Genomic DNA, 25,322 nt, shown 5'->3' with positions numbered 1-25,322 from the left:
TGTTCAACGTAATGAATTGGCTATAGAGGAAAGCGAATAGAGTGGGACACAGTCCTGTGTCCTTCAACAGACAAACATATAGAACATACAAAGAACAATCACATTTGTAAAGGTTTTTTCAGGCTAAACAACCAAGCTTTACGCCGATCGAGAGATGGGGGGCAAGCTATTTAGAAGGTAAACAGTCATGCACAACTTTTAACTCATGTGTTTAACATGCATGCTGTTACAACAAGTCAACGACGTTTCGATCTATTACATATCTAGATCATCATCAGGACTAATGAATAACAAGCCTGAGAACGTGATGCCTGTAAGAATATAGGAAGGAATGGGAGGGGAAAGAAGGAGAAAATTACAACCTTTGCAGAGACATAAGAACAGTGTGACTCAATGTGTAAACAGTGCACCAAGGTCAGAATATACAGGTTATATCAGAAGGAACTAGCAGTTCCAAACAAGCGAAAGAACATTAACCCCTTCTGTGCCCATGACGAGCTGGACTCGTCATGGGCCGCGGTTGCGCTGTGCCCATGACGAGTCCAGCTCGTCATGAACCCTGCCCGCTAATGAAACGCCCGGCACAGGGCGTGGAAAGGGCGGGGCACTGAAGGGGTTAAGGCAGTGTCCAATGAGTGCAAGCAACAACAACGTATCAAGAATAAGGTGGGGCCAGGAGTAAAAATTAACAATTAAATTACTGTGCAGTGACAGGATGCATTCTCAGCTAGAATATAAGTGAGCCAGGTGAGGGATAGTGGGGGAAGCCACAAAGCGCGAAGTAGCGGAGACAGCGTGGTAGAATGGTTTGTGACAGGCAATTAGAAGGCTAAGTGAGTGCTGAGTAGAATGGCGAAGGGTTTACCGTGAGCGAGAGTGATGCTCGGTCTGTCCATGCGTGGACACAAAGGGATAGATTCCTGGAGGGATTCCACAGGAAAGCGTTGAAGGAGCGTCCGGGGTGAGGTGGGGAAGTGGATGGGAGGATGTAAGCACGAACCGCGAGAAGTAAAACTCACCAGTTAGTGTAGCCGACAGATTCCCGTCAAGAAGCTGGTTAATGGCAATGGGCGCCGGTGCATATGAAACCGGTCTTCCGCGTAGGGTGAGGCAACTTGCCGATCACAAGCATGGCCTGCGGTGTGGGGGGGGGAAAGGAGGGAAGGAGGTTACGATAAGGAATTGTGCTGAAGGGGTGGGGCAGCACAGGGGAGCACAGCAAGAGCTTACCTTCCTTGAGGATGAAGAGCACGATCGCTGATGTGGGGAGCTCGCGAGTGACGAGTCTAAAGCGATGGTGTTGGGGCACGTGATCATGCGCGTTACGTGTGTGAAAAGGGTGCAACCGTCAGGAAGAGGGAAGGATTGGCGGCCATATTGGGTCAGTGGAGGGAATGTATGGAAGGGGCAAAGATATGTGAGGTTGCGGTAGTTTGAAGGATTAAAAGGAGAAAGGTCTCAATGATGCGCAATTTATGCACTGATGGAGATAGAAGAGATCAGAGGCAGTGTGCCATGCAAGCCGGGTGCGTGCTAAGAACGCTGTAATGTGAGAAGAGGGAAATAGGTAGCAACCAATTATGTCAGTGGAGGGAGTGATGTGAATCTGAGGATCAGTGACATAGCGGAGTTCTCCTAAGGGAATTGGAAACAATTTATAATTAAGGATAATATTCGAATACATTTCAGGCAGAAGGGCAAGAAAGTCCTCCAGTCCTCATTCCTGTTGAGGCCATTACGTATAGTGTCCAAGCGGATGATCAACTTGAGCTCTTCTCTGTTAAGGATCTGTGCCAGGTCTGCGCCTCTCGGTGGCAGTTTGATGATTTTTAGTACAGTCCACTTGATCTCGTTGTCCTTGTGGCCAGCATAATTGAAATGTTCAACCAAAGGCGCATTAGGGACGTTGCAGCGGATCCTGCTACGATGTTGTCCAATCCTAGTTTTGATTTTCTGGGTGGTCTGCCCGAAGTAGTTCTTGTGGCAGGGACATTGGATCAAGTAGATTACGTTGCATGTATTACAATTGGAAAAACCATTAGATTTAATCACAATATTGTCAAAGGAAAAGGTTTTCCCTACCATTGTACATTCGCACATATTGCAGTTGCCACACTTCGCATGCCCTGTCAAAGGTGCAAGGCCCCAATGTGCATCTAGTGTGAGTGGGGGTGTTGTTTTAGGAATTGCAGCTCGTACTAGGTGGTCTCCCAGGTTGCAATTCTTTCTGAAAGCAAACAATGGCCTTTCTAGGTTCAGAGCTCCTACATTAAGTGTAGGCTAATGTTTTAGGATAGACTTGCGGATGGGGTTGGAAATTGCAGAGAAGGTTGTGACGCAAACTATCCTTTTTGTCTCACTTTTGGATTTGGGTGAGAAAAGGACTTCCCTTGGGCAGTACCAAGCTCGTTTCTGGGCATTACGTACCAGGAGCTTGGGATAACCCCGGGCTTTGAGTTTATCCGAAAGCACCGAAGCCTCTAGGAAGTAATCTTCCCTGGAGAAGCAATTACGTCGGATCCGTAAGAATTGGGAATAGGGTAGGGAGTCCCGCAGAGCCCTGGGGTGATTACTCTCATATCTCAACAATGTGTTGCGTTCAGTTGGTTTTCTGTAGAGTTTGGTAAAAAGTTCACCATTAGAATGGTATATGGTTAGTTCAAGAAAGGGGATTGAGAACTGATCAGAAGAGAGTGTAAATTGAAGACCCAAACAATTATTGTTTAGCAAATGCAGAAAGTGGTTTAGGGAAACCCCCCTTCCCCCCTCCCCCCACACCGCAGGCCATGCGTGTGATCGGCAAGTTGCCTCACCCTACGCGGAAGACCGGTTTCATATGCACTGGCGCCCATTGCCATTAATCAGCTTCTTGACGGGAATCTGTCGGCTGCACTAACTGGTGAGTTTTACTTCTTGCGGTTGGTGCTTACATCCTCCCATCCCCACCTCATCCCGGATGCTTCCCTCCGTAGAAGTCCTATACCCCGGATGCTCCTTCAACGCTTTCCTGTGGAATCCCTCCAGGAATCTATCCCTTCGTGTCCACACATGGACAGACCGAGCATCACACTCGCTCACGGTAAACCCTTTGCCGTTCTACTCAGCACTCACTTAGCCTTCTAGTTGCCTGTCACAAACCATTCTACCGCGCTGTCTCCGCTACTTCGCGCTTTGTGACTTTCCCCACTATCCCTCACCTGGCTCACTTTTATTCTAGCTGAGAATGCATCCTGTCACTGCACAGTAATTTAATTGTTAATTTTGACTCCTGGCCCCACCTTATTCTTGATACGTTGTTGTTGCTTGCACTCATTGGACACTGCCTTAATGCTCTTTCACTTGTTTAGAACTGCTAGTTCCTTCTGATATAACCTGTATATTCTGACCTTGGTGCACTGTTTACAAATTGAGTCACACTGTTCTTATGTCTCTGCGAAGGTTGTAATTTTCTCCTTCTTTCCCCTCCCGTTCCTTCCTATATTCTTACATGCATCACGTTCTCAGGCTTGTTATTCATTAGTCCTGATGATGATCTAGATATTATGTAATAGATCGAAACGTCGTCGACTTGTTGCAACAGCATGCATGTTAAACACATGAGTTAAAAGTTGTGCATGACTGTTTACCTTCTAAATAGCTTGCCCCCCATCTCTCGATCGGCATAAAGCTTGGTTGATTAGCCTGAAAAAACGTTTACAAAAGTGATTGTTCTTTGTATGTTCTATATGTTTTGTCTGTTGAAGGGCAGAGGACTGTGTCCCACTCTATTTGCTTTGCTCTATAGCCAATTCATTACGTTGAACATTAAATTTACATGTCCGGCTGGACATTTCTAAGTAATATAGTACTGATTCTGGGCTATATTTATTTTTCCTATACTAAATTGATTTAGAAGGACCATTTGTTTTTTAAAATAGTAAATACCCCAGGTCCTTCTTACCTAACGGGTTCTCCTTGTTTACAAGTACTCTGCCTTCCTAAGTGGCAGAATTCAGGCCTCAGGATAGAGACTTGCAGGCTGCAGCTTTAGCTGAGACGCCCTGCCAAGCCAACACCAGCCACTGCCAGTTTCCAGGCAAGTGGATAACGTAGAGGCCAAGGTTTTGTGTTCATATTTGTGAAACTATATTGACTTGTGCATGTGTATTTTGTTCCTGTGTGTGAGATGCATGTTTGAGTGTGTCCCTGTTAATCAGTACATCACTGGTTTCTAGGTGGTTTCATGGTAATCTTTTATTGTAATTAGTTGCCATGCTTGACTTCTGGGTGCCACCCCGGACAAATGTAAGGGATTTCTTATATTTGCTGACTCACCCTCAGCTATGGTGTTCATTCTTGGTATGCAAAGTGGATGGATGGGCATGTGAACCCGAATCTGTTCTTGCGTGCAGCAATACTGGATAAAGATCTTTGAAATCCAATCTTGTATTTACTAGAAAACAAATTGGAGATTTTCGATAAACAAGAGTTAGTTAAAGCATGCAGCTGATTTTTGTTTGGGGGAATTTTTTGAAGCACTGATATTTGGTAACATTATATGTGCCATTCTTGAAAATGTGAAGTTTGTGATTTAGGAAAAAAATATTTATAGAACCTGTATTTGAGGGAAAAATTGTGAGCACTTTAGAAAAAATGGCAAATTGAATTCCTGAGGATTCAAAACTGCAAGTCTCTAATATATGTAAAACGAATATTCAAGAGCTAATAAATTTGTACTGAACTTTGGACATCTCGTTTCTGGCAATATTTGTTGGGTGGCATTCGGCAACTTCTGCTTTGATGCTCATTTCATGACTTTTATGGATGCATTTCATCATTTAAATTGATCCGGTTTCTGTGGCCATCTGCAACCCTTCCCTTCCAAGACAATTCTCCCTCACAACTCATGAAAGCCAATGTATTTGGAAGAGGCAGGGTGGAAAGAGCAAGGCAGAAGTGAACTAAGATGCCACATACATAGTAAAAAGCAAGTCGACTTACATAACCAAAGAATTTGAAATGCTCTTAACACCCATAATTTTTCAAAGGATCCTTAGGGAAATCTAACAAATATCCTCTTTTGCTCCTACTTTTTCAAAGTAGTTTGAATGGCTGCTCCCCTCTCCTCACTTCTGTGGAGGGTTGAGCCTGCTTGGGTTCACTCTGACATCATTGGAACATATTATGAGAGCCTCTTCAGAAACGCTTGTAAAACCTGTTCCTTTTAGCAAACTTATTTGAAAATGTTGCTGTAAATTGCCTTCTCGTTTCGCTCAACCAATATAGCTACTCCAGGCTTATACAATACCTGTATTTTATTTTAATTGCAGAGACTGGCTCCGAAGACATTGACATTCTTCCTAACGGATTGGCTTTCATTAGTACAGTAAGTATTATATTGATATTCCCCATGTTGCTCTTCAGGGATAATAAAACTATGGCCTATTGAGTCTACAACCCAACTGTTGAGCTGATATTGCATAAAATACTCTTTACATCGGTTGAAAAGTCCAAGAAAATATCTTAAAGCACCAAATTAACTGTAGTGATGTAAATGAGGTTCAGGTCCACGTAGGTTCTTGAAGAATAAGTATTTATTTGGTAGATGGTACAAGGTATCAAGATGTTAGAAGTATGGAAGTAAAAACCCCACCAGGAGCTGTCTCCTTACAGCTCAGCCCTAAGCTCCCAACTGAATTCACAGAGCTAGGAACCCAACATTCTAATGTGTCATCATGAATATCAACATTCCACATGGTGACAGCAGAGGATGAGCAAGACAGTATGAGTAGCAATCACTACACATCTTCCCCTTTTATACCTTTTATAAAAACAACTAAAATGTACAACGTACACATAGCATCAGAAAGAGAATACACAGAGTATGATAGGGAACATCACGAGAAAGGAGAAATACAAGGCAGGAAAAACAGTGTTAAGAAGATGGAAAAGGGAAAAAATATAATTGGAGAATAGAAGGTACGCTAAGATACTAGAAGAATAGAAGATAAGCGAAGAAGAAAGAACATGAAGAAGGAGATAAGAAATGGAACATATATGAACATATATGAGATAGAAGGAGATAGAACACATCTTCTCCCTGAAAAATGACAAAAAAGAAGAGGAAATCACACAGAAAAGAGGATAAAAGACCACAAAAATAAGAAGACGACGCAAAGTTGAGAGTTACATCCAAAACACAACTGTTGGCCAGACAGGAGTGGAGATGAAAACCAACGAACGTCAGAAACAGCAAAAATAACAGCTAGATTAATGGAAGAAAAAGTACTCCTGACAGAAGAATAAATGAAGCTTAAGAATAATAACAACGGAGTACAAACTTAATTAGAAGAAAACCTCAATTGCCAGGAAATTTCATGAAGTAACACCTTTGCGCAAAGTAGAAAACTGGCATACGAATAGAATAAAATCATAGAGCGCTTGAAAATCATAAAAAGGTTTTGTGCACTAAAACTGAGGGCTGACGTCCGCAATTAACCTTAGAAACCGGTAAATGTAAATAACGTACGTACTTTTATCAGAAATACATAAATAGGAAAAGTTTCATTATAACATGAACAGCAGAACTGCGAAATGAATCATAAAATTGAAATTAGAACAAACATTAAAGCTTGAGAATTCATTTTAGAAAAATAGGAACATGTACAACAATCATTCACGAAATAGGAATAAAAGAGAATAAAGGTACGCTCAAACATTTTGAACGATAAAACATTGAACACCTGAAACCATTAGAGCATTATGGTGGTGATAATAAATAATCAACAATAATGTTGAACACAACGAAAATGCAAGTGAAAATAAATGTAAAATGAGTAGCACAGTATGACAAAATAAATGATGTACGGAAAAAACTTCTAACATGAAAATGCAGAAAATATCTTTTGAGAAAAATCACAACTTAAATCCAGCAAGCACTAATAACACCGGTACTTGACCTAGTACCCGAGTGTGCACTAAAATGAGAAAAACTTGTTAAGAAATAAAAAGTAAGCAATTTCAAAATAAACCCAGAAGATGACGCATTGTACAGAAGAATAATGTAAAAGAATAATGTTCACTATGACAAAAAAAAATAAACATCCTTGTAATAAAAACGACAAAGTAGAAATATTCTAGGAACATGACCAATTTTCAAATGCATAGAACTAGTGAAATCAATGCAGCAATTACAAGCATAGAGATGAAACGACTTGCAAATGTTGTGAAGAAAATGCCACGGAAGATAACACATTCGCAGAGTCACAATTTCTTCTTACACATCCACGGAGGGAAGACTGTTCTGACGAACTTGAACTGTGACAGAAGTTGGTGAGTGTAGCCTCGGTGCTCATGACGATGAAACTGCCTCACAGCCGATGAAAAAAACGTGGTTGGCAATAGAAGAAAATACCGGAAGATTGAAGTATGGAAGTAGGTGTCAACAACAAGATGGCGGCACGTACAGCACGCCCTGCAGGATGGCTCCAGGCATAAAATTGCACCAAACGTTGCTCCACTGATACGGAGGCAGCATCAAAGACGGAGAGAAGGTACGTCATTAAAGGAAGAATTGTTGCGGCTGAGGCTTGAAATATGAAGGTAAGAGCGCGCGCTAAGCATGGCGCACGTTGTTTTTCAAAACCTAAGAGGGCGGTTGAACTGCCTAAAGAAAATGATGAATCAAGGCCCATAGTTAATATAAAAATTTACCGCAAATGTTTCACGAACTGCTGTCACAAGCAGATTAAGTGTAAAAGCGTGAAAACAAAGTCGTGAAACAGGCTCCAAAAAAATTATTATTATGGATGCCGCTTGTTAGAAGGATGCAAGAAGAAACACTTGGCCTTCATGTACGAAGATGGCATGAAAGCAATAAATCCACAGAATGAGGTGCATGTAATCACCGTCACAGTCCCAAAGACGTTGCCTTTCATCAAACACTGACTGCGCTATCGCTGAATGAAAAGCAAAGCTTGCTACCAAGGTCCAGAAAAAACACAGCAGGGTGATCAGGCCAGCTGCATCTCTGTGAGAATCCTATTTGAAGAGGTAGAATATGATATAGCAGGCAAGCGAAATAGCAGTAAGTTGCTGAGGGCACTGTTAAAATAGGAACATCAGTCACAAAGTGATGAAGAAGAACTTGAAATCAGGAACTTAGACTTTATTGAACCAACCTCTAAAAGTAGCAGGAAGTTACATCAGGGACTGGCTTGTTCAGATGAGGGCGACCAGTATGGTGAAAAGGTCACTGGTGGGGTTTTTTAGCGTGCCAGTATGCTAGAAAGTCAATTGAAGAAATTAAAACTTAAATGGTTACCTTGTTGAAGAAAGTCCATTTGTTGTCTCTTGAAGTTTACAGTGAGATAAAGTTGAAGTGCCCAAATCGTCGCCAAAATTGTAGTGATGTAAATGAGGTTCAGGTCCACGTAGGTTCTTGAAGAATAAGTATTTATTTGGTAGATGGTACAAGGTATCAAGATGTTAGAAGTATGGAAGTAAAAACCCCACCAGGAGCTGTCTCCTTACAGCTCAGCCCCAAGCTCCCAACTGAATTCACAGAGCTAGGAACCCAACATTCTAATGTGTCATCATGAATATCAACATTCCACATGGTGACAGCAGAGGATGAGCCAGACAGGATGAGTAGCAATCACTACATTAACACATTTGCATGCTGTTTTATACTGTAATGGACCAGCACCATAGCAAAATTCTCTCCTTTGACACTACAAATCTATCCAACCAGACTAGTTTGTTCTTCCATTTGTATATTTGGTGTAGGTAGCACCAAAATAAACATGCATTGGTTAAAAGTAAAAATATTGTGTTGGTATCAAAAAGCACACGGTAGTCCCTGGCACTGAAGGTAACTACTTAGTTTGCGAATTTGCACTTTGTGAAAGAGCAGAATGTGATCATTCTCAGTGAAGTTAGCCAATGGCTGAAGTGTGATGACCAACTACATCATGTTTGATGCTGTACTGGCAGGTGGAAAAATAGGAAGGACAACAACAAACCATGAAGAGTACGGATTGAAAACCCATATGATTAAGTATATTATATAATTCATTTAAATAAAATCTAAAGGCCTTGTCTAAAACCAGATCTAAAAAGATAATGATCAATAGACTTTATTGGCAGTGGCGGCTACAATTTAAAAAATATGGTGAAGCGCAATAGCGCCAAATACCATCTATGCACCATTTCCTTTCCCTGGCATTCCACGAACAGGAATGGAAGGACTTCCTTCCTGCTCAGTGGAACGCAAATCCAACCAATCCTGGAGCTGCTCTCATGAGTCTACAATAGGCGATACTGAGAGGCTTCACCTTGATGCAAGTGTGACAACAGGTCATCCTTCCCCCGCAGGAACCATGATGCACTATTAAAGCATCATATAAAAATATACAAAGAACACCAGATAGGTGGTATACGTATGTATTTTCGCTAAGTGGCATAACAGCCTGTTTTATGTGATTAAGCATACAGGAGTGGTACTAAGGAACTAGGTTCTTATGGTCCTGAAGAAGAGCCTTAGGGGCATGGCTAGAAACAGGTTGACCTATAGGATCATAGGTATGCATTCCTAATCCCCCTAATCTATAGTCATACTGACTAGAGGCAGGGGTAAAATAGATATACCTACTAACCAAGTATTTTTAACTTTCTGCACTCCCTCCCCTTCTAGATATATACATCTTCTTTATCATGTAAAAAGCCCAACAAGTGCTCCCACATAGTTTCTCTGTTGTAGCATGCCCGATCTGCGGCAGATCGGATGGACCCGATGATGAGGCAAAAATAAAATGGCATTTTATTTCTGTCTGTTTGCGTGCTCCGCTCGCAGTAGGCGGGGAGACTGTCCTCTGCTCTTTTTGAGGCGCCGCTATGGTTTAATGGGCCCAAGAAACCAGGGTAGATAGGGCACAAATCAGTGTCTTTACATCTTTGTATAGATTTCTTTATTCTTTAGTTATTTTTCCTGACCTGACTATCTCTGTGGAAATCTGCTGTTCTAGGTATATGGATCCCATTGAACTAATTGAGCAATATTTCTAAACTGTTCTGTTCTATATGAAAACACCCTCTATGTCGACATTGCCAGAACACCCAGACACCTTCTAAGAGTGCGATACCAATGTAATTGCCATTCTTGGTTCTGAAATCGCCCAAAAGAATACCTATTCATTCATGGCCCTTAATCTCTTCATCCCCACACGAGATTTCATATAGCTCTTTGCCCAGTATTATTAGGTTGCCACCTCCCCCTCTGTGTGAATTGTAGACATTTATTGACCCAATTTTAATGTACCCCCTCACTTTATCTTCACATTACGAATGTTATCAGAATGAACCCCAAGCCCTGGTCCACTTGCTTCCACTGCTGGTGAAATCCACATCTCAGAAGTCCTCCTAGTAGGTGGCCTTTCACACTTGGTTTATCTGACTTTTCAAAAGCGTTTCTCCCCAGCCTATGACTATGCCTCAACTGTCATTTTTGCTGAAAGATGCAAATGTCATTCGAGTCAGCTGAAATATTCCAGTTTTCATCCAGTTGTTTGAATTTCAAGCCAGAAATGTTCCACAATACTATTTTAAACCCTGTGACAACAGTCCAAGGAGGGTCTGCTCATTAACCCCTTCAGTGCCCGCCCCTTTCCCCGCCCAGTGCCGGCCGTTGCATTAGCGGGCGGGGTCTATGACGAGCTGGACTCGTCATGGGCACAGCGCCACCGCGGCCCATGACGAGTCCAGCTCGTCATGGGCACTGAAGGGGTTAAGGACCTATTTATATTGTTATTCAATGCATTATACAAAGATCCACTTTACCACAGTACATTAATCTATTTGTCAGTCATCAACCATATCTAACCCAGAAGTATACCGGTCAATTTTCAAGATAATTGCATCCACCTTCTTTACAACTTCATTAAGTTGTTTTTTTCACCGTGGCAATTTTCATATGATGTGCTAATCATGCAAATATTTTCTTAGAGTGCAGCTTCAGCTGCTTTTCACAGCACAGCGATACCATGTTGCTTTCAGGGGTCTGTGAGGCAGATGGGTTACTATAGGGACTTGACAGTAATCCTCTGTTGTACCTGGCCTTAGACATTTAGTGCCTGCAGCCTGTCTCTGGGTCACATGAATGGGTGTAGCTGACAGTTGGGCTTTGTCAAGTTAAATGTATTGTTTTAGTTAATTAAAACCATACCAGTGTTTATAAAACACATTATATTTACTAACATCTTCTAAAATAGATGTAAAATTATACATTCTTCACATCGTGGAATCATTTCTTTGATAATTTCACTATACATTTAATGGTGCTGATAAGGTACATAAAAGCTACCGCTCAAGCAGATTTGGAACGAGAGGGAGAGTGCAAGTTAAGAAGCATTCATGAATGGGAAAAATAGATAGCAACAATAAAACTGCTATTTAAATTTAAGCTAGCCAACTATTTATATGTTTTTTAGTCCATTGACAATTTCCAACTAAGGACCGTGGGGATCAAACATCATCACTGACCTATTTGCATAGTCCTTTGCATGTTTCAGTCGGTGAGTGAGGAGTTCTTTGGCCTGATTACGACAGGCTATATGTAAGTTGGACTTTGTGTATTCCTTCTAGACAGCCACACACAATAGAGAGCATAGGTGTGCCTGGATGTGCCATCACTGACAGGATGGGAGGACAGAGATGGGCCCACCCCTACTTACACTTGAATAGGCTGTGTGCTGCCTCCACACACAGGGCTATATACCCTCTGTATTAATGGAGCCAGGGCAGGGGAGGCAGGAATCGTGTGCACTAAAAAGGGAAACCTCTAGAAGCTTCTCCCACTTTTTTTAAGAGGCCCCTGTTATAAATATTGGACCTCATACACCAATTATTTTGTCTTGAGTTCCCTTTAGGGCCCACTTGGTTCTCCCTTATTTTAACACGCTGCTTTGGTTTGCACATGTTAAACACAATATTATTTGAGAACTACACTGTAGATGTTTTTGTTATTTGGTTCTTCTCTCTGGGACTCAGTCTGAACATTTCATAAAAGGTCAAACAATACTGTCCCCTGTTACTTTTTGTGATTGGTTAGCAAAATAGTGTGGCATTTGGACACAACACTGAAGAACATCTACTGTTTTCAAGTAGGGCACCTCTTACCATAAACACTGAGACTTGCCTTCTGAAAAAAAGGGAGGAGAATTCTTGCAAAGGACAGTGTTCAGAAACAGACATGCTAGCTTTGAACAACCTGAGATGCAACTCGCCTAACTACAAATGACAGGTGTATGGAGGCCAGTTATAATCTCCGAGATCTCTGATATTTCACTGTGCTCAGATAGCAAGGCTTAGGCAGATGTATCATTCACCATTGTAGGGTTTCTCATTATACAGTTTATTTGTAATGCTAATTTCCCTACTTATTTGCATACGCTTTCCAATTGCAGCACAGTTGCTTCATGATAGGGCATGATAGTTTCAATAAATATTGTAATCTTTCCTCATGTCTTTCTTTGTTTATTATGGACATGCATGAGCTTGAAAACAAATGGTGACGATCTGTGGGGGCTAAAGAATTATGTTCTGGGGTTGCCAATTTACCTGTCACTCTGGGAAGGTTAAGAGGGCAGGTAAGGCACTTTGAGCTAGTCGGATTTGGGCACATAAGTACTGATGTGGTATGGTGACTCAACCCCTCCATTCTGATGTCCTGTTGTCCCAGGCATAGTTCTGTTTCCAAGCAGAATGCCTGCAACATGGCCCCACTAAAGCTTGGCCTGGTACTTTTTGCACAGATCTTCTGAGTAGTGCTTGAGTGTGTCCAAAATAGCCCTTGCACCTTTTACCAGAGATGTCCGTGGTGTTGGGTATTAATCCTCCACAGTGTAGAGGAGGCACCAAATGCTCTGGTTTTTCAAGGTTGAACGTTTGCATTTTGTTTCCATTTCTGTTTTACATATGGTGGTGCCAGCATAAATTTCTAATGCTGTTAATTGCAGACCTGCTGTGCATGCACATGTATCATACCACAACCTTACTAATGCAGGTGGTTATTTTATTTTCGCGGTTGAGGCCCACGATGGCTATCGCTTTGAAGTCTTTTATTGTTGGGTCAATTTTCCAGCAGTTGATGCTCTGTTTAACACATTTGATGATTATACAATTATTGCACCACTGCAAAAATACAGAGCATTGAAATACCATTATTCCATTGGGAACATCACACTTGGTTCCGCTGTGCCCTTCCACATGAGTCCCCTTACTAATGAAGGGTGACCTAGCCAGCTCTAGCTGGATACTCCACATACCCCGATATCGTGCATCTTAATGCTCAGCAGTTACAAACAATTATATACAGGTATAGTTAGACAATATAGACGCTTGACTCAATATATATTGGTCACCTTGTTGGCTGTGCCAGCAAGGCCTGGCCTGCCATGGCAAACCCAGTTGCAGCAGTTCCAACAATAATTCCTGTAATTGTTCAACCAGTTATGAGCAAAATTCCTACTAATCATGAGAAAATTCAATTTTGGATCGCCCAAACAAATCAAACAAGTTGAAGCTGTTTCCCCTTACGGGACCACAAGACAAGCACAGAATATTGACCAAGTGCTTACCCTATGGAATGATTCCTGCAATAGGTGACTGCAACACTTGGGGGACAGTCTTTGATGCAGTATATACCATCAGTCATGGCACTCCATCCATGTCAGTCTTGCCAGAAGTGTTAAAACAAATACAGGTCAAACACAGGACTGCTGCTGCCCTGGATTTGTGGATGAAACTAATGGGAAATGTTACCATGGTTCCACAACGATTCTGTCTAACATTAAAGGCAAAGAGGCATCTCTGGCTATATTCCTAAGTCTCACAGCAGTTGCACAAGCCGACCATGAACATGAGCTACCTATAATTATTGCAGATGTGTATACATCTTTAGGATGTAATCATTTAAGAACCAGACCTACTAAACCACCTTTCGGCAAACCTAGTAATGACAAGGAAGCCGAGCAGGGAGCCGAGCAGACCTGTGAGTTTGTTAAAAAACCATGGGATAAATATAAATAAACACAGGTAAACCTTGCGGAGGTTCTCCATCTTTGGAGCCCTCTAAGAGATGCTGCGATTTTTATGATCGCACTAAAATCAAGGCTCCAGACAGGTATCAGATTTCTGATGCACTCTCCTCGTTCCTTGCAAGACCCATCTAACAAGCAGTATGTTTGAGGAGGGTGATCTGAGCGCAGACAAGAAGAGTATGTGAAGCCGCTAAAAGACTCTCAATGCTTATCTGATTTAAACCCAAAAATATAACCGCAAAATATGCCACGAATACTGAGAACCTTCCTCCTGAACAGGAGTTGGACAGTGACTATCCTCTACAGTGAGGCAGAGGTCACCATAATGCGCTGCAATCTCTTGGAGCTTCTAGCAGCGAGAGCAACTGATAACTTAGTTACAGTTGAAACCCCTGATAGACCCATAGCCTCTTCAGATAGGTTAGATGACTTAGATATACGAATTGAGAGTGACCTACAGCACACCATTAAAGTAATCTTCTGGGAAAATGTAATTTTGTCTTATGACCTCTTTTCAGCGGAGTTCGATTGTCTCCTACTCTTTGTCCAAACATTTCTACTGGGTGAGGATGTAATACTTCCTTCATTTTCTGCTCTTGCCCCTTATGAGTTCAAACAAGCTTATGCAGCAGAATGGGCTCTTGCACAAGCCCCGGCCTTATACCGCAATCATGTTTGCTGGGATAAGGACTCTCCTTATCATGAAATACCTTTACAGTCCAGCCTTCAAGTTCAGCCACAATACATTATTAAATGACATGCTAAAGCACCTGTTAGAGAAACCCTATGTGGGCCACATCCCATGTCCTGATCAAACAACCCCACAGGCTTACCTTGCATAAGCACTACTCCACTTTGCTGAGGTCCCCATGTCGAAGTTCTCTTAACTGTGCACACCTCCTTAGAGATCTTGCCAAGTCCCATCCATAACCTGTTACATACATCAGTCATGCTTTTTCTATATGTAAGACGTGCCCAAACTAAATGGGCTAGAGATCCTGAGGCACGGAAACAGCTGATTTGTTCAGGTGTAGGGGGTAATTTTTAATGTCGGTGAGTTGTAAAACTTCAACCAACTTCAATGAGGCAAAGTCTCTGACTTCACTTGACTTCAAGGGCAAAGACATTTCCTTTACACACTCCTAGCCCTAAAATGGCTGCCTTATTTTGATTCACAGAGGCATTGGCTGTGTTGTTTTCTAAAGCTTTTAACTACAACTCAGACACTTCTATTTTCTCTTCCTAACTGGATCACGCACAGTTATTATTTGTTGTGGAAAGATCTTTGCTTTAAAGTTTCGGTTGAGTCTGAATTCTTTTTATTAAATCTTTAAATCACAGAATCATGAAGCAAGAGGGCCCCAAGCGTCGGTGGTAGATTCAAGCCATGAGAACGTGAAAGATGCACATGTGTACCACAATTCAGAAGTCTGTAGAATCAGTCACTTGTATGAGAAGTTTCAATACTGATGGGCAGGAGTGTTGCAGGGTTTCTCCTTATGCACAGAACTATGCACAGGAAACCAGGACCTCAGTGAATTGTGGTGTACCAAAAACTCACCTCAGAACCCAGAACCCCTTATCCGACCAGCATCAGTGTCCCATTCGTTATCCGAGGTTTAGCTCGGCGGTCCCAATGTATAGACAACCCAGAACAAGCGACTTAGTGTATTTCTCAGGAATGGTGGGGATCAGAAATACCTGTTCATAATTATTCTCATATCAGTCCACAACAGAATAAACAGACACGGTAAAGTTTAAAGAGTTTATTTTATAAACCTCATGTCCTAAGATGCAGTACTTTGGCTAACATAAGCAGACAAATGATTAAGATCAAAACCATCAGCATAGTTACAATACCATAGAAAATGAAAGGAGTAATCATACTAAAATGACAGTGGATCTCAGCCACCTTCCTTTCGCTAGCAAACTAATATTATTATTATTAGACTAGTAAAAGGTCTCTAGGCTTGAATGGGGAACCCCATACCGTAAAGATCAGCTCAGTGAGATCACATCACAGGATCAGCTAGGCTCTGCTCCTGGGAAAGCTCTTCTTCCGAATGTAATGAAAACATGTAACCCTGCAATATTAAAAGCACCCGACTTTGAGGTATTTGCAGCTGCGCGCGTGTTATGGCTAAATAGTGGGCCGATTAACCTGAACCCATCAACATGCACCGTCTACCGACCCAGACTGTTTCTTTACACGATGTACAGACCAAGGTCGCTGCTCACTGTTTGGGATGTGAACAACAGACCGTTCTCATGTGAAGCAAAGTCGAGCAAGCATTTCTCAAGTTAATAACATGTGGCTACAGTGTCGTGTGCAAAAGCAGCAAAAGCGGCAAGGTGGCTTTCTAACATCTAACGCGGTTGTGCTCACTTAGCATTGTACAGATAACGATCTTCACTACACCCCCCCTTGATCGGACCACTAACCAGTAGGGGCGCACTTGCAAGAACGCAGAGTTCAAGTTTGATAGAACGGAACCAAGGGCATGAACTGCAAGTCCATATAAGGTAAGTGAAAAAGTTCGAAGAGAAAAAACAAAAAGAGAATTTTTTTTAAAAAAAGGATTGAAAAAAACCATTTAAAGGATAAAAAACCCATCATTGAAGGACGTATGTCGAAATGAAGGTGCAAAATAGTCAATCCATCAATGTATAAGCACAATAAGTTGCAACAGCTTCCAAGAGGAAATCATTGGAACATCCTGCAAAATTATCTGCCATCCAGTTCAGTACGGGGAAGGAACATACATGCTCCTCGACCACCGGAGCCTCCAGCACCATTTGAGGACAACTGGCGTGCTCTTCAAGATAACTTCTCGCTAAGAATTCAATTGCAGCCGTTCCGATGTCCCAATTCCCAAGGACTCCATGTGCTGCTCCACAGGCCATAATCCCAACGCCAGAGCAGTCCAACTCATGAGCCACCAAGGGGCTCATCAGCCGATCATAATCCGGGGCAGGAGACACCGAGTTCGACAGACACAAATCCAGAGCCCATTGGAATGGACAATCTAGGCAATGAAAAACGGGCTGTACACAAGTAAAGTAGGGAAACCGGAAGGACAATCCATAGGCTATGCTTAAGGTCGCCAGTGGTAAAGTGCCATAGTATTCAAGCATCCGGTTACGAAGATGTAACAGCCGGGACCTGCTGTCGTGAGACGCAAGTTGTGCATCCATAGCGTAGTGCGCAGATCAACAAAAGTACCCCAGCTACGAGGGCGAGAAGTAAAGGGAGACCTCCGAAGACGCTAGAAAAAATAGAATGAAAAAATGCCGGGATCACACCAAAAATAGTTTGAAAGGAGGTCACGAGGCCGGAGCCCACAATTTAAAAAATATGAGCCAGGCCACTTGTTGATGAGGCATTAAAGATAGTCTGAATCAGGGTCCCAAAATGAAGTGGGAGATCAGTATTCAAAAGCGCTTGCACCTCAGTGCGCGTGTTTGCTACATGAAGGACAAATGTTTTCCGGGATGAAGTCAACGCGACTACTTTTTGAGACAATGGAGCCCTTATTCTGCTCATCTTATTGAGCTCTGCTTTCAAGGTTGGAATGGAAGGCCAGATGGATACATCGAGCCGTCCATGCGGGGGTGGGAAAAGGACGTTATTACAGCAAACCCCTCTTTGTGATACAGTCACTATGTAGGGAATTCCCACTAACATCCCACAGCAAGCTTCATTATTTAATAGTAAATAACTACCGTTAGCAAGCAGCGTAAAAGACGGTGTTATAACTGGCACAGGGATCCCTTTCAGGACACAAGCTAAATTAGGGGCGTGCACATTACATGCACCATGCAATTGATTGTCCCTACACACAACAGAGTGATCTGGAATGGAAGTGCACTCTTCACCTTTCAAGTATACCTCTTTTCCGTCTCTCACACATCTATACGTGAATGGGAGTGACCAAACTTCGTGCAGGAAGGCAGTACCAAGTTGTTCATATCTGCCAAGGGCATAATGTTTCATGCACGAACTGAACTTAAACAGAGGGAACGGTAATGTGATCAACCCATGTATAAGCCACACAGCAGAATTTAATTCAGCAACAGAGAAAGGTAAAGGTTCTAACTTTTCCATGTGCAGTAATGAGTATGTAGCATCCTTCATGGACATGAACTGTTGTTTAGCAGTTAAATTAAAAGGAAGGAACAAAGATGAAGTGTTCATGTAATCCCACGGGACCTTCCCAGCCTTTAACGTTTGCAACGTCCATGCAAACTGCATAATAGAACGCAATTGATTTTGACCATGATACAATACAGACAAATCATCCTGCACAATGTCTACCACAGATGAAACCATATTATCTAGAGTATAAATTCTGGAAGACAGGGTGTTAATGCTATTATCAATTACAGCCAATACTTTCTCCATATTGGCTTGGTCAATAGCTCGTAATCGGGAAGCAGCCTCAATTTGTAACGACTTCCAAACTTCGTTGTAAATAGCATACACCCCTCTTTTGGACCTGCCAACCGCAGGACCCTTAACTAAATCATTCAAATCTATTTTGTCGTTTAATCGTGCTAAATGAAGTTTAACTGATGCTAAGGTGGAATGTTGCAGCCAAGATTGGCATAACTTCCCTACTGAGTAGGTAGTTACAGTGTGAGAAGATTCAAAACGGGGGTCTACACGAACTTGTGTATACCCCTGCGCTAAATCCAGAAACCGATGTTGACAGGAATCCGAACTCGTCTGCCACGCCAACCACCCTTCTGGATTCAATGCAGAAATATTGAAGGATGTGTTGGAAACGTATGTCTGCAACGTAGTAAGGGATAGATCCGTATGATTACCCCAATTTGGATAAGCACCCAGACCCGGAATGGAGGGAGAATTTAATTTTTTAGAAGTAGCTAATCCAAAACAGGTGGGCTGAAAAATTTACGAATTTAAAAATAACATGTGATTCGGGATAAGACCGGCACAATGCAAAGCTTCTGTTCCCTGTACCTGCCATGGTTTAGAACCCCAAACCGATTTAAGATCGATAGAAGCTTTCCACAGATCATATCCTCCAGTTGCCAACTCGTCCATAAAGGACTTGGAATACAACAATTTGGTGTGTGTCAGTCTAACTTTAGAAGCAGACTCGGGCGCAACCTTAAAATAAAAGGAGGCCGGATCTAACACCCTGAAATCAGAAAAATAAGTGAATTTGTCCACTAATGTGGCGGAGCTGCCCAGCCTAGGGGCTGGACAGTGTTCCCATTGTGTATAATTTACAAAATTTCTAAACGGATTTGCTTTGTGTAGGACATGCGTGCCATAATGTTGATAGCAGAATTGCTCATCATAATTAGCAGTATCTAAATACAAATCCTCAGCATCAAATGCAGCATAATATTTCAAATCTGAAAACAGTGCTTCAATGGCTTGAACATCCCAGTCATCCGAGTGAATGTTCTGCTTAACTACATCACCCATGGAAACACGAAATACATTTGGCACATTAATTTCTTCAGTGGGGCCATGAATTTGAAATTTTACAGCATCCCAAGCGATCCCATCACGTACAGGCCAGGCAGTAATGTTCACAAAAGTCTGGTCCCTTTTCATGATATGTGATGAGGAGTGGGGGGCCAAAGTTCCATCAATTAGTCGAATCGTAGATCTTTCTTTCAGGTAGTGTCCATTGATAAGTCTAAAAAACACTACCACAAAGCCAATGGACATAAACAAAAAATACATATGGGCACCAGCCAAATGTAAGTCCAAGGGGGAATTAAAAAATGTCTTTTGAACCAGGTCACAAAAATCTAAACTTTGGACGGGGCAATGGAAGACATTGAATTAGAGTCAAAAGAGTCTCGTGAGTGGGCAACTGTGGTGGATTGTAAAACAGGCAATGTAACATCCGCAGGATAAGCATACTCAACATCTTCAGGTACACCACCAGGTGTCGGTGGCAATAAAGGACCAGTAACTGTATGCATCTCGACGGCAACATCAGGAACGGTGTTAGAAGCTTGGGCCACAACAGAATTTCTCAGCATCGAAGGGCAAGAAACTACCGGTGTCATACTAAGAAGAATCGGCCACTCGCTGTAGCTTGACATTGTCAATAGAGATGTACCTGTTATCCTTTCGACCAGGAAGTGGAGGTAAAATGACTGTTCGTGTACCCTCTACTCCAAGCACTGGAACTGGTGCACGATAAGAGGGGCCGAACTCCTTCTTGTTCTCCACCTTCTCACGGACCAGATCACCAACTCGAGGTAGCCAGCCGACTACCGGAACCTGAAGCGCAGCATCAGATGAGTAGGGTACGTGTTCCTTCGCTAGACTGTCTCTGGCTTCTTGAAGATTCTGCAATACAGCACAGTGATCATCTACATCAAAGGGTGCGGCCGCCGCCGCCGCCGCCGCCATGTCTAGACCATCAAGGTCCGGGACAAACATTCGTATGCCAAAGAGCATCATGTATGGGGTCCGCCCACCCAGAGACCTTCTAGGGAGATTATTAAGTGCACGTTGCACGTCATATAAGTGGGCTAGCCAGTACCTAAAACCCTGGCTGTCAAAGACTGCTTTAAGTCATGGTTCATTCGCTCCACTGCACTATTACCCTCAGGTCGGTATGGAGACGAAAATTTGACTTGGACCCCCAAATTTCTCATGGCATCTTTGTACGCCTTAGAGGCGAACGCAGGGCCTTGATCAGAATGAAAGGTACCACACGCAAAACTTCCAACAAAGACACGCAAATCCTTTGACAGTACGGGCATCAGCACTCCTTTGTGGCCACACCCATAGAAAACGTGTGCACGAATCTACTGCAACCAAGATGTATTTGTACGCAGTATCAGAGGTAAATGGACTGCAATGATCTAAATAAACACAACCCATAAGTTTATTAGATATGTACAACTGAGTTTGTGGTGGGCACGCCGCAGTTGAAGGTTTTATCTGCTGGCAAATGTCACAATTAAGAACATAAGCGCGAGCTTGTTTATATAAACCGCACCACCAGTATCGTTGTTGTAACAGAGATACAGTAGCTGCAACGCCGGCATGCGCGGACGCCATGCCCTCGTGAGCTGCTAATATCAAAGATGGTCTGCAGTCCGCGTTGGGAAACAATCTGTCACCAACGTCGTTAATCCTCACTAATGGGACGTTATCAGGACTTAAGCGATAATGGTAACGAGAAGGGAAACCTAGGAAATTTCGTTCCCTTCTCTGTAGCAGCAATAGCTGCCAAGATGTCATCATCAATCTTACTTTGTGATCTTGTAACTGCTGCTACTAAATATGTCGCCACTGCTGTTTTTGCTGCCTCGTCAGCTAGGCTGTTGCCGACAGCATGGACACCAACTCGTTGGTGACCAAGAGTGTGAATAACATTCACGAGAGGCAGATGTTCTTTAAGTTCTGCCACTCGAACCCAAAGCGTTTTATGCTTAATCGTGCTACCTTTGGAATCATGGTAATCCTTCTGAGACCAAAAATGTAGATTGTCGTTGTATGATTGGACACAATAAAAGGATTCACTCACTATAAGGGTAGTGACTCGGGGATCAGCAAACTCTAGCGCTAGCACCAGAGCACGAAGCTCCGCCAACTGCGTGGTACAATCACCCAATGACAGCATATGCACGACATCGGATCGGAAATCACCATTTACGAAAGTACGGACCACAATTGCACAGGTCGCTGAATAGGCGTGCTTTGATCCAGATGCCGGTTGCGCAGAACCGTCAGTGTGAATGACACAATGGTAATCCTCGAGCGGGCGCAAAGACAGAGGAGCTGGATGAACGAATTAATACTGCAAAAACTCCTGAGTCTGAAGTGCCGCGTCAAAGATATATGTGACGTCAGGCGATGTCAAGGAAGTGGCCCATTGTATCCACCTTGGATGCAAAGCCTTAGAATTTGGTACACTAGCCTTCGTCACCGCCTCAAGGGCAGGATATGGTGTTACCACCAACATGCGTTTACCTTGCGATAGCACTCGTTCTTTCAGAATCGCCATCTGCACTGCCGTTAGAACTTTCTCGACAGCGAAAAATCGCAGTTCAGCCGAAGTGTACAAGTGAGATTTGTAGGCAATGGGGGACGGTGTCGCCCTCATTGAACGTTAAGTATGTGAAACCCACTGCGCTTGGCACAATTCTTATGACCAGGTTAGTGTGGTTATCACGCGTCAGTAAGTATTTTGAAGCAAGAAGATCAGGTTGCAATGACTGCAATATAGCTGAATGCTCTGGCAGCCAACAAGATTTGGAAAAAGTAGGTTGTATCAAGGCATAGAGCGGCTTAATACGCTGGGCATAATCCGGAATGTAAGTTCGACCGAAATTCAGAAAACCCAGCAGAGATTGTAATTTCTTCAGTGTCGTGGGAGCACGTAGGCATGCGCATTTCTCTAGGAAGTGCGGAGCCAATCCTCGACCTTCATTGTTGAGTTCGTATCCCAAAAACAACACTGTATATTCTGCAATGTGAGACTTCGCAAAGTTGAATTTGTAACCGAAGTCTGCAAACAAAACAATAATTTGATCAACGCGACGGAGATGCGGTGCCAACTCGTCATCTGTGAGATAAATATCATCCACATATGAGTACGCATCAGGGTCTATGCTCTCTAACAGAGAGACCACGCGAGCGGCAAAGACACCACGGCTGTTTTTATAGCCCATCGGTAATCTTTTGAAATGTTTTTGTTTGCCACCCGAGGTGAATGCCGTCCACTCACTACTAAGAGAGGACAGGTTATGGCTATAAAAGCCATTGGAAATGTCAAGTGTGGTTTTAAACCTTTTTCTCACGAGACTATCGACGAGAGCCGAACTGTGGGTATTTTGTACTGCGCATGTCCGGCAATGAGAGTTTAAATGCCGGTAATCCAAAACCAGGCGGTGCGACCCGTCAGGCTTCGTCACAGTGAACAAAGGATTATTCATTGGTGACACACATGTTTCAATTACTCCTTGATATTCCAATTGTTCAAGGATAGACGCAACGTGAGGTCTTGCTTCGCCACGCATGGGATATTGGGGTTGTGGCTGGGGCGTAGTGCGCAACGGAATGTCATGGCTGGGAGACAATTTATCCCAGCCAACCTGATTACGATATAACTAGGTGCGAGCACCTGAGCCCACTCCTTGGCGTACTTTTTAGCTTGGTCCTTCTGCACTGTATGCGCAAAAGATGGGAGGATCATCACCTCCCCTCTAGGAGCATCTAAAACGAAAGCCGGGGGCCAATCTGCCTCCGCCAACAGAATATCGTAGGAAGTGGTCAGATTATCCCAAAAAAAACCTTGAATTGTACGTTGTATTTCACCCTCAATTAAAAGGACTATATTATACAGTCTATCAGGGGGAGCCACCTGAGTGTCAGCAGTTTCAATATTCACGAATGTATCAGTTGCTGTCGCCACCAGATATGGTCGCAGTACTCGTTGCACTACTGTACCTTCTGCCGCGCTGTCGAGCAGCGTTAGTGCCCATGTCAGGTTCTGAAGTTGCGTCCGCACTATCTGTGGCATACCTCGCTGTTATTGCAGCAACTTTCTTCTTCTGAAACGGGGGTCGTTGACGCGCAGACTCGTCCTGCTTGCCTTTGCCGTCAGTCTGGCGGGGTTGCTCACGACCTTGGGCACCCCTTCCTTTCCCAAGGTCTCCGCCACCGGATTGTGAAGCCGATGTTTCCTGTGAAGAACGAGGAGAGCGTTGTTCAGAAACCTGAAATCTATCAGGTGACTTAATACGAGATCGATCGCGCAGATCATATGTGCGTTCTTTAGACGACTGTACGGGTGAGGCAGGACGAGACCCCTGTTTCTGTTGCTGCTTCCCCTGTTTCTTAGCTCTCCAACTTTGTTTAGGAAAATTGGGGCGTTCATCTTTAGTAGACGAGCTCACCTTAGTTTGCTGTACTATATCCGGAATGATCACAGTCGGTTTTACACCCAAGGCACTACGACCCACGGTCCTGTATGCCTTCGCAATTATTTTAGCGAACTCCTTCGGCTTGCCGGCCTCATCCACGCGGTCCATCATATTTGCAACTTGGAACTGCATGGCATCTCCTTTGAGGTTGCCCATTACCATGGAGTATACCACATCGAAGCTGTCGACAAGCCTCATTCCCAATTCAATAGCTGCCTCCGCACCGTGATTCTCTTGAACCTTTTTGATGACGGACGGTAGCACAGACATAGACGGAGTGCCATAGAACTTCGAATAGGTCGCGGCAAAGACCTTACACCAGTTAGTGCAATCGGCCATATCCGGGACCAGGTCTTTCGGCAAACTAATGGTGAGGATCCTGTGTTTCTCCACAGGAGTGGTATGCGGAAAAACCGCCTCCAGTTGGTCAAATTTCTCAGCAAGCCAGTAAGGAAATTCATCCTTATTTTGGGGGCGCTTGCCCACTACCGAATTAACCATAACAGGACTAATAACCACCGCGTGGTGGTCCGTTGGTTGTCCCACAACAGCAGGTGCCCCCACCTGCACGTTGCGTGACACGTACGGCACCAGAGCCCTATGAACGGTAATTAGGGCTGTGTGCAACACCCGCAACTCAGCCACCGCCACCGTGAGATAACGGGGATGAGGCGTAAAACCGGCCAGCACCGGCCATGTGGCCCCTGCAATAGACAACGGGCCCATTCTCGCTGGTGCAACCGAATGGGGAAGGGTGCCATTAAACCAAATAGTATGCTGCCAGGCAGAGATTGGAATTTCTTGTGTCCTATACGGGGTATAGACTACAGGCAGCTGTGTGGGAGTATAGGTATGAAACGTATCATCGTCATCCACTGCCGGAAAAGTCACCCATGAGTAAAACAATTCATACGGGTATGACGCATCAGCACTCACCACAAAAATAACAGCCATCCCATCATCTGGCATCCCATCATCTGGCACCCCATACGTCGTCAAATGACCGCGCAGAGGTGCACGGCTATGCGCGGCTATGTCAACCGCCATCAGGACACACTAAAGAGTATCAACGATATCAACAGTAGCACTGGGGTTCAGTAAAAATAACCTTTTTAATGATCAAGCTTGAAGGAACCTATTAGTCGAAACACAGGTAGGTTAAACTGTCACTCCCGTCAACCGGAAACTAGAGTGAGGGTGTTGTGGACTAATATAAGCACTACAAAGGCGTTTCAAATCAATAGACCAAACGTTAGGTGCGCCATGTTGCAGGGATTCTGCTTATGCACAGAACTATGCACAGGAAACCAGGACCTC

At 43.4% G+C, this 25,322-nt stretch overlaps 1 protein-coding gene across 1 annotated transcript in view; it reads left to right on the top strand.

Moving 5' to 3' along the window:
• Positions 1 to 25,322, top strand: part of LOC146789243 (serum paraoxonase/arylesterase 2-like) — a 403,316-nt gene that overhangs the window by 210,846 nt on the left and 167,148 nt on the right. Inside the window, exon 3 of the mRNA XM_085630862.1 lies at positions 5,310 to 5,365. Within this exon, the coding sequence (XP_085486988.1) occupies positions 5,310 to 5,365 (56 nt within the window). The remainder of the gene's footprint in view (positions 1 to 5,309; positions 5,366 to 25,322) is intronic.

Source organism: Triturus cristatus, chromosome 10 (assembly GCF_964204655.1).
Source record: "Triturus cristatus chromosome 10, aTriCri1.1, whole genome shotgun sequence".
Lineage (NCBI taxonomy): Eukaryota > Metazoa > Chordata > Amphibia > Caudata > Salamandridae > Triturus > Triturus cristatus.
Note: the sequence above shows the minus strand (reverse complement) of the source record. Positions and strands in the feature narration are given on the sequence as shown.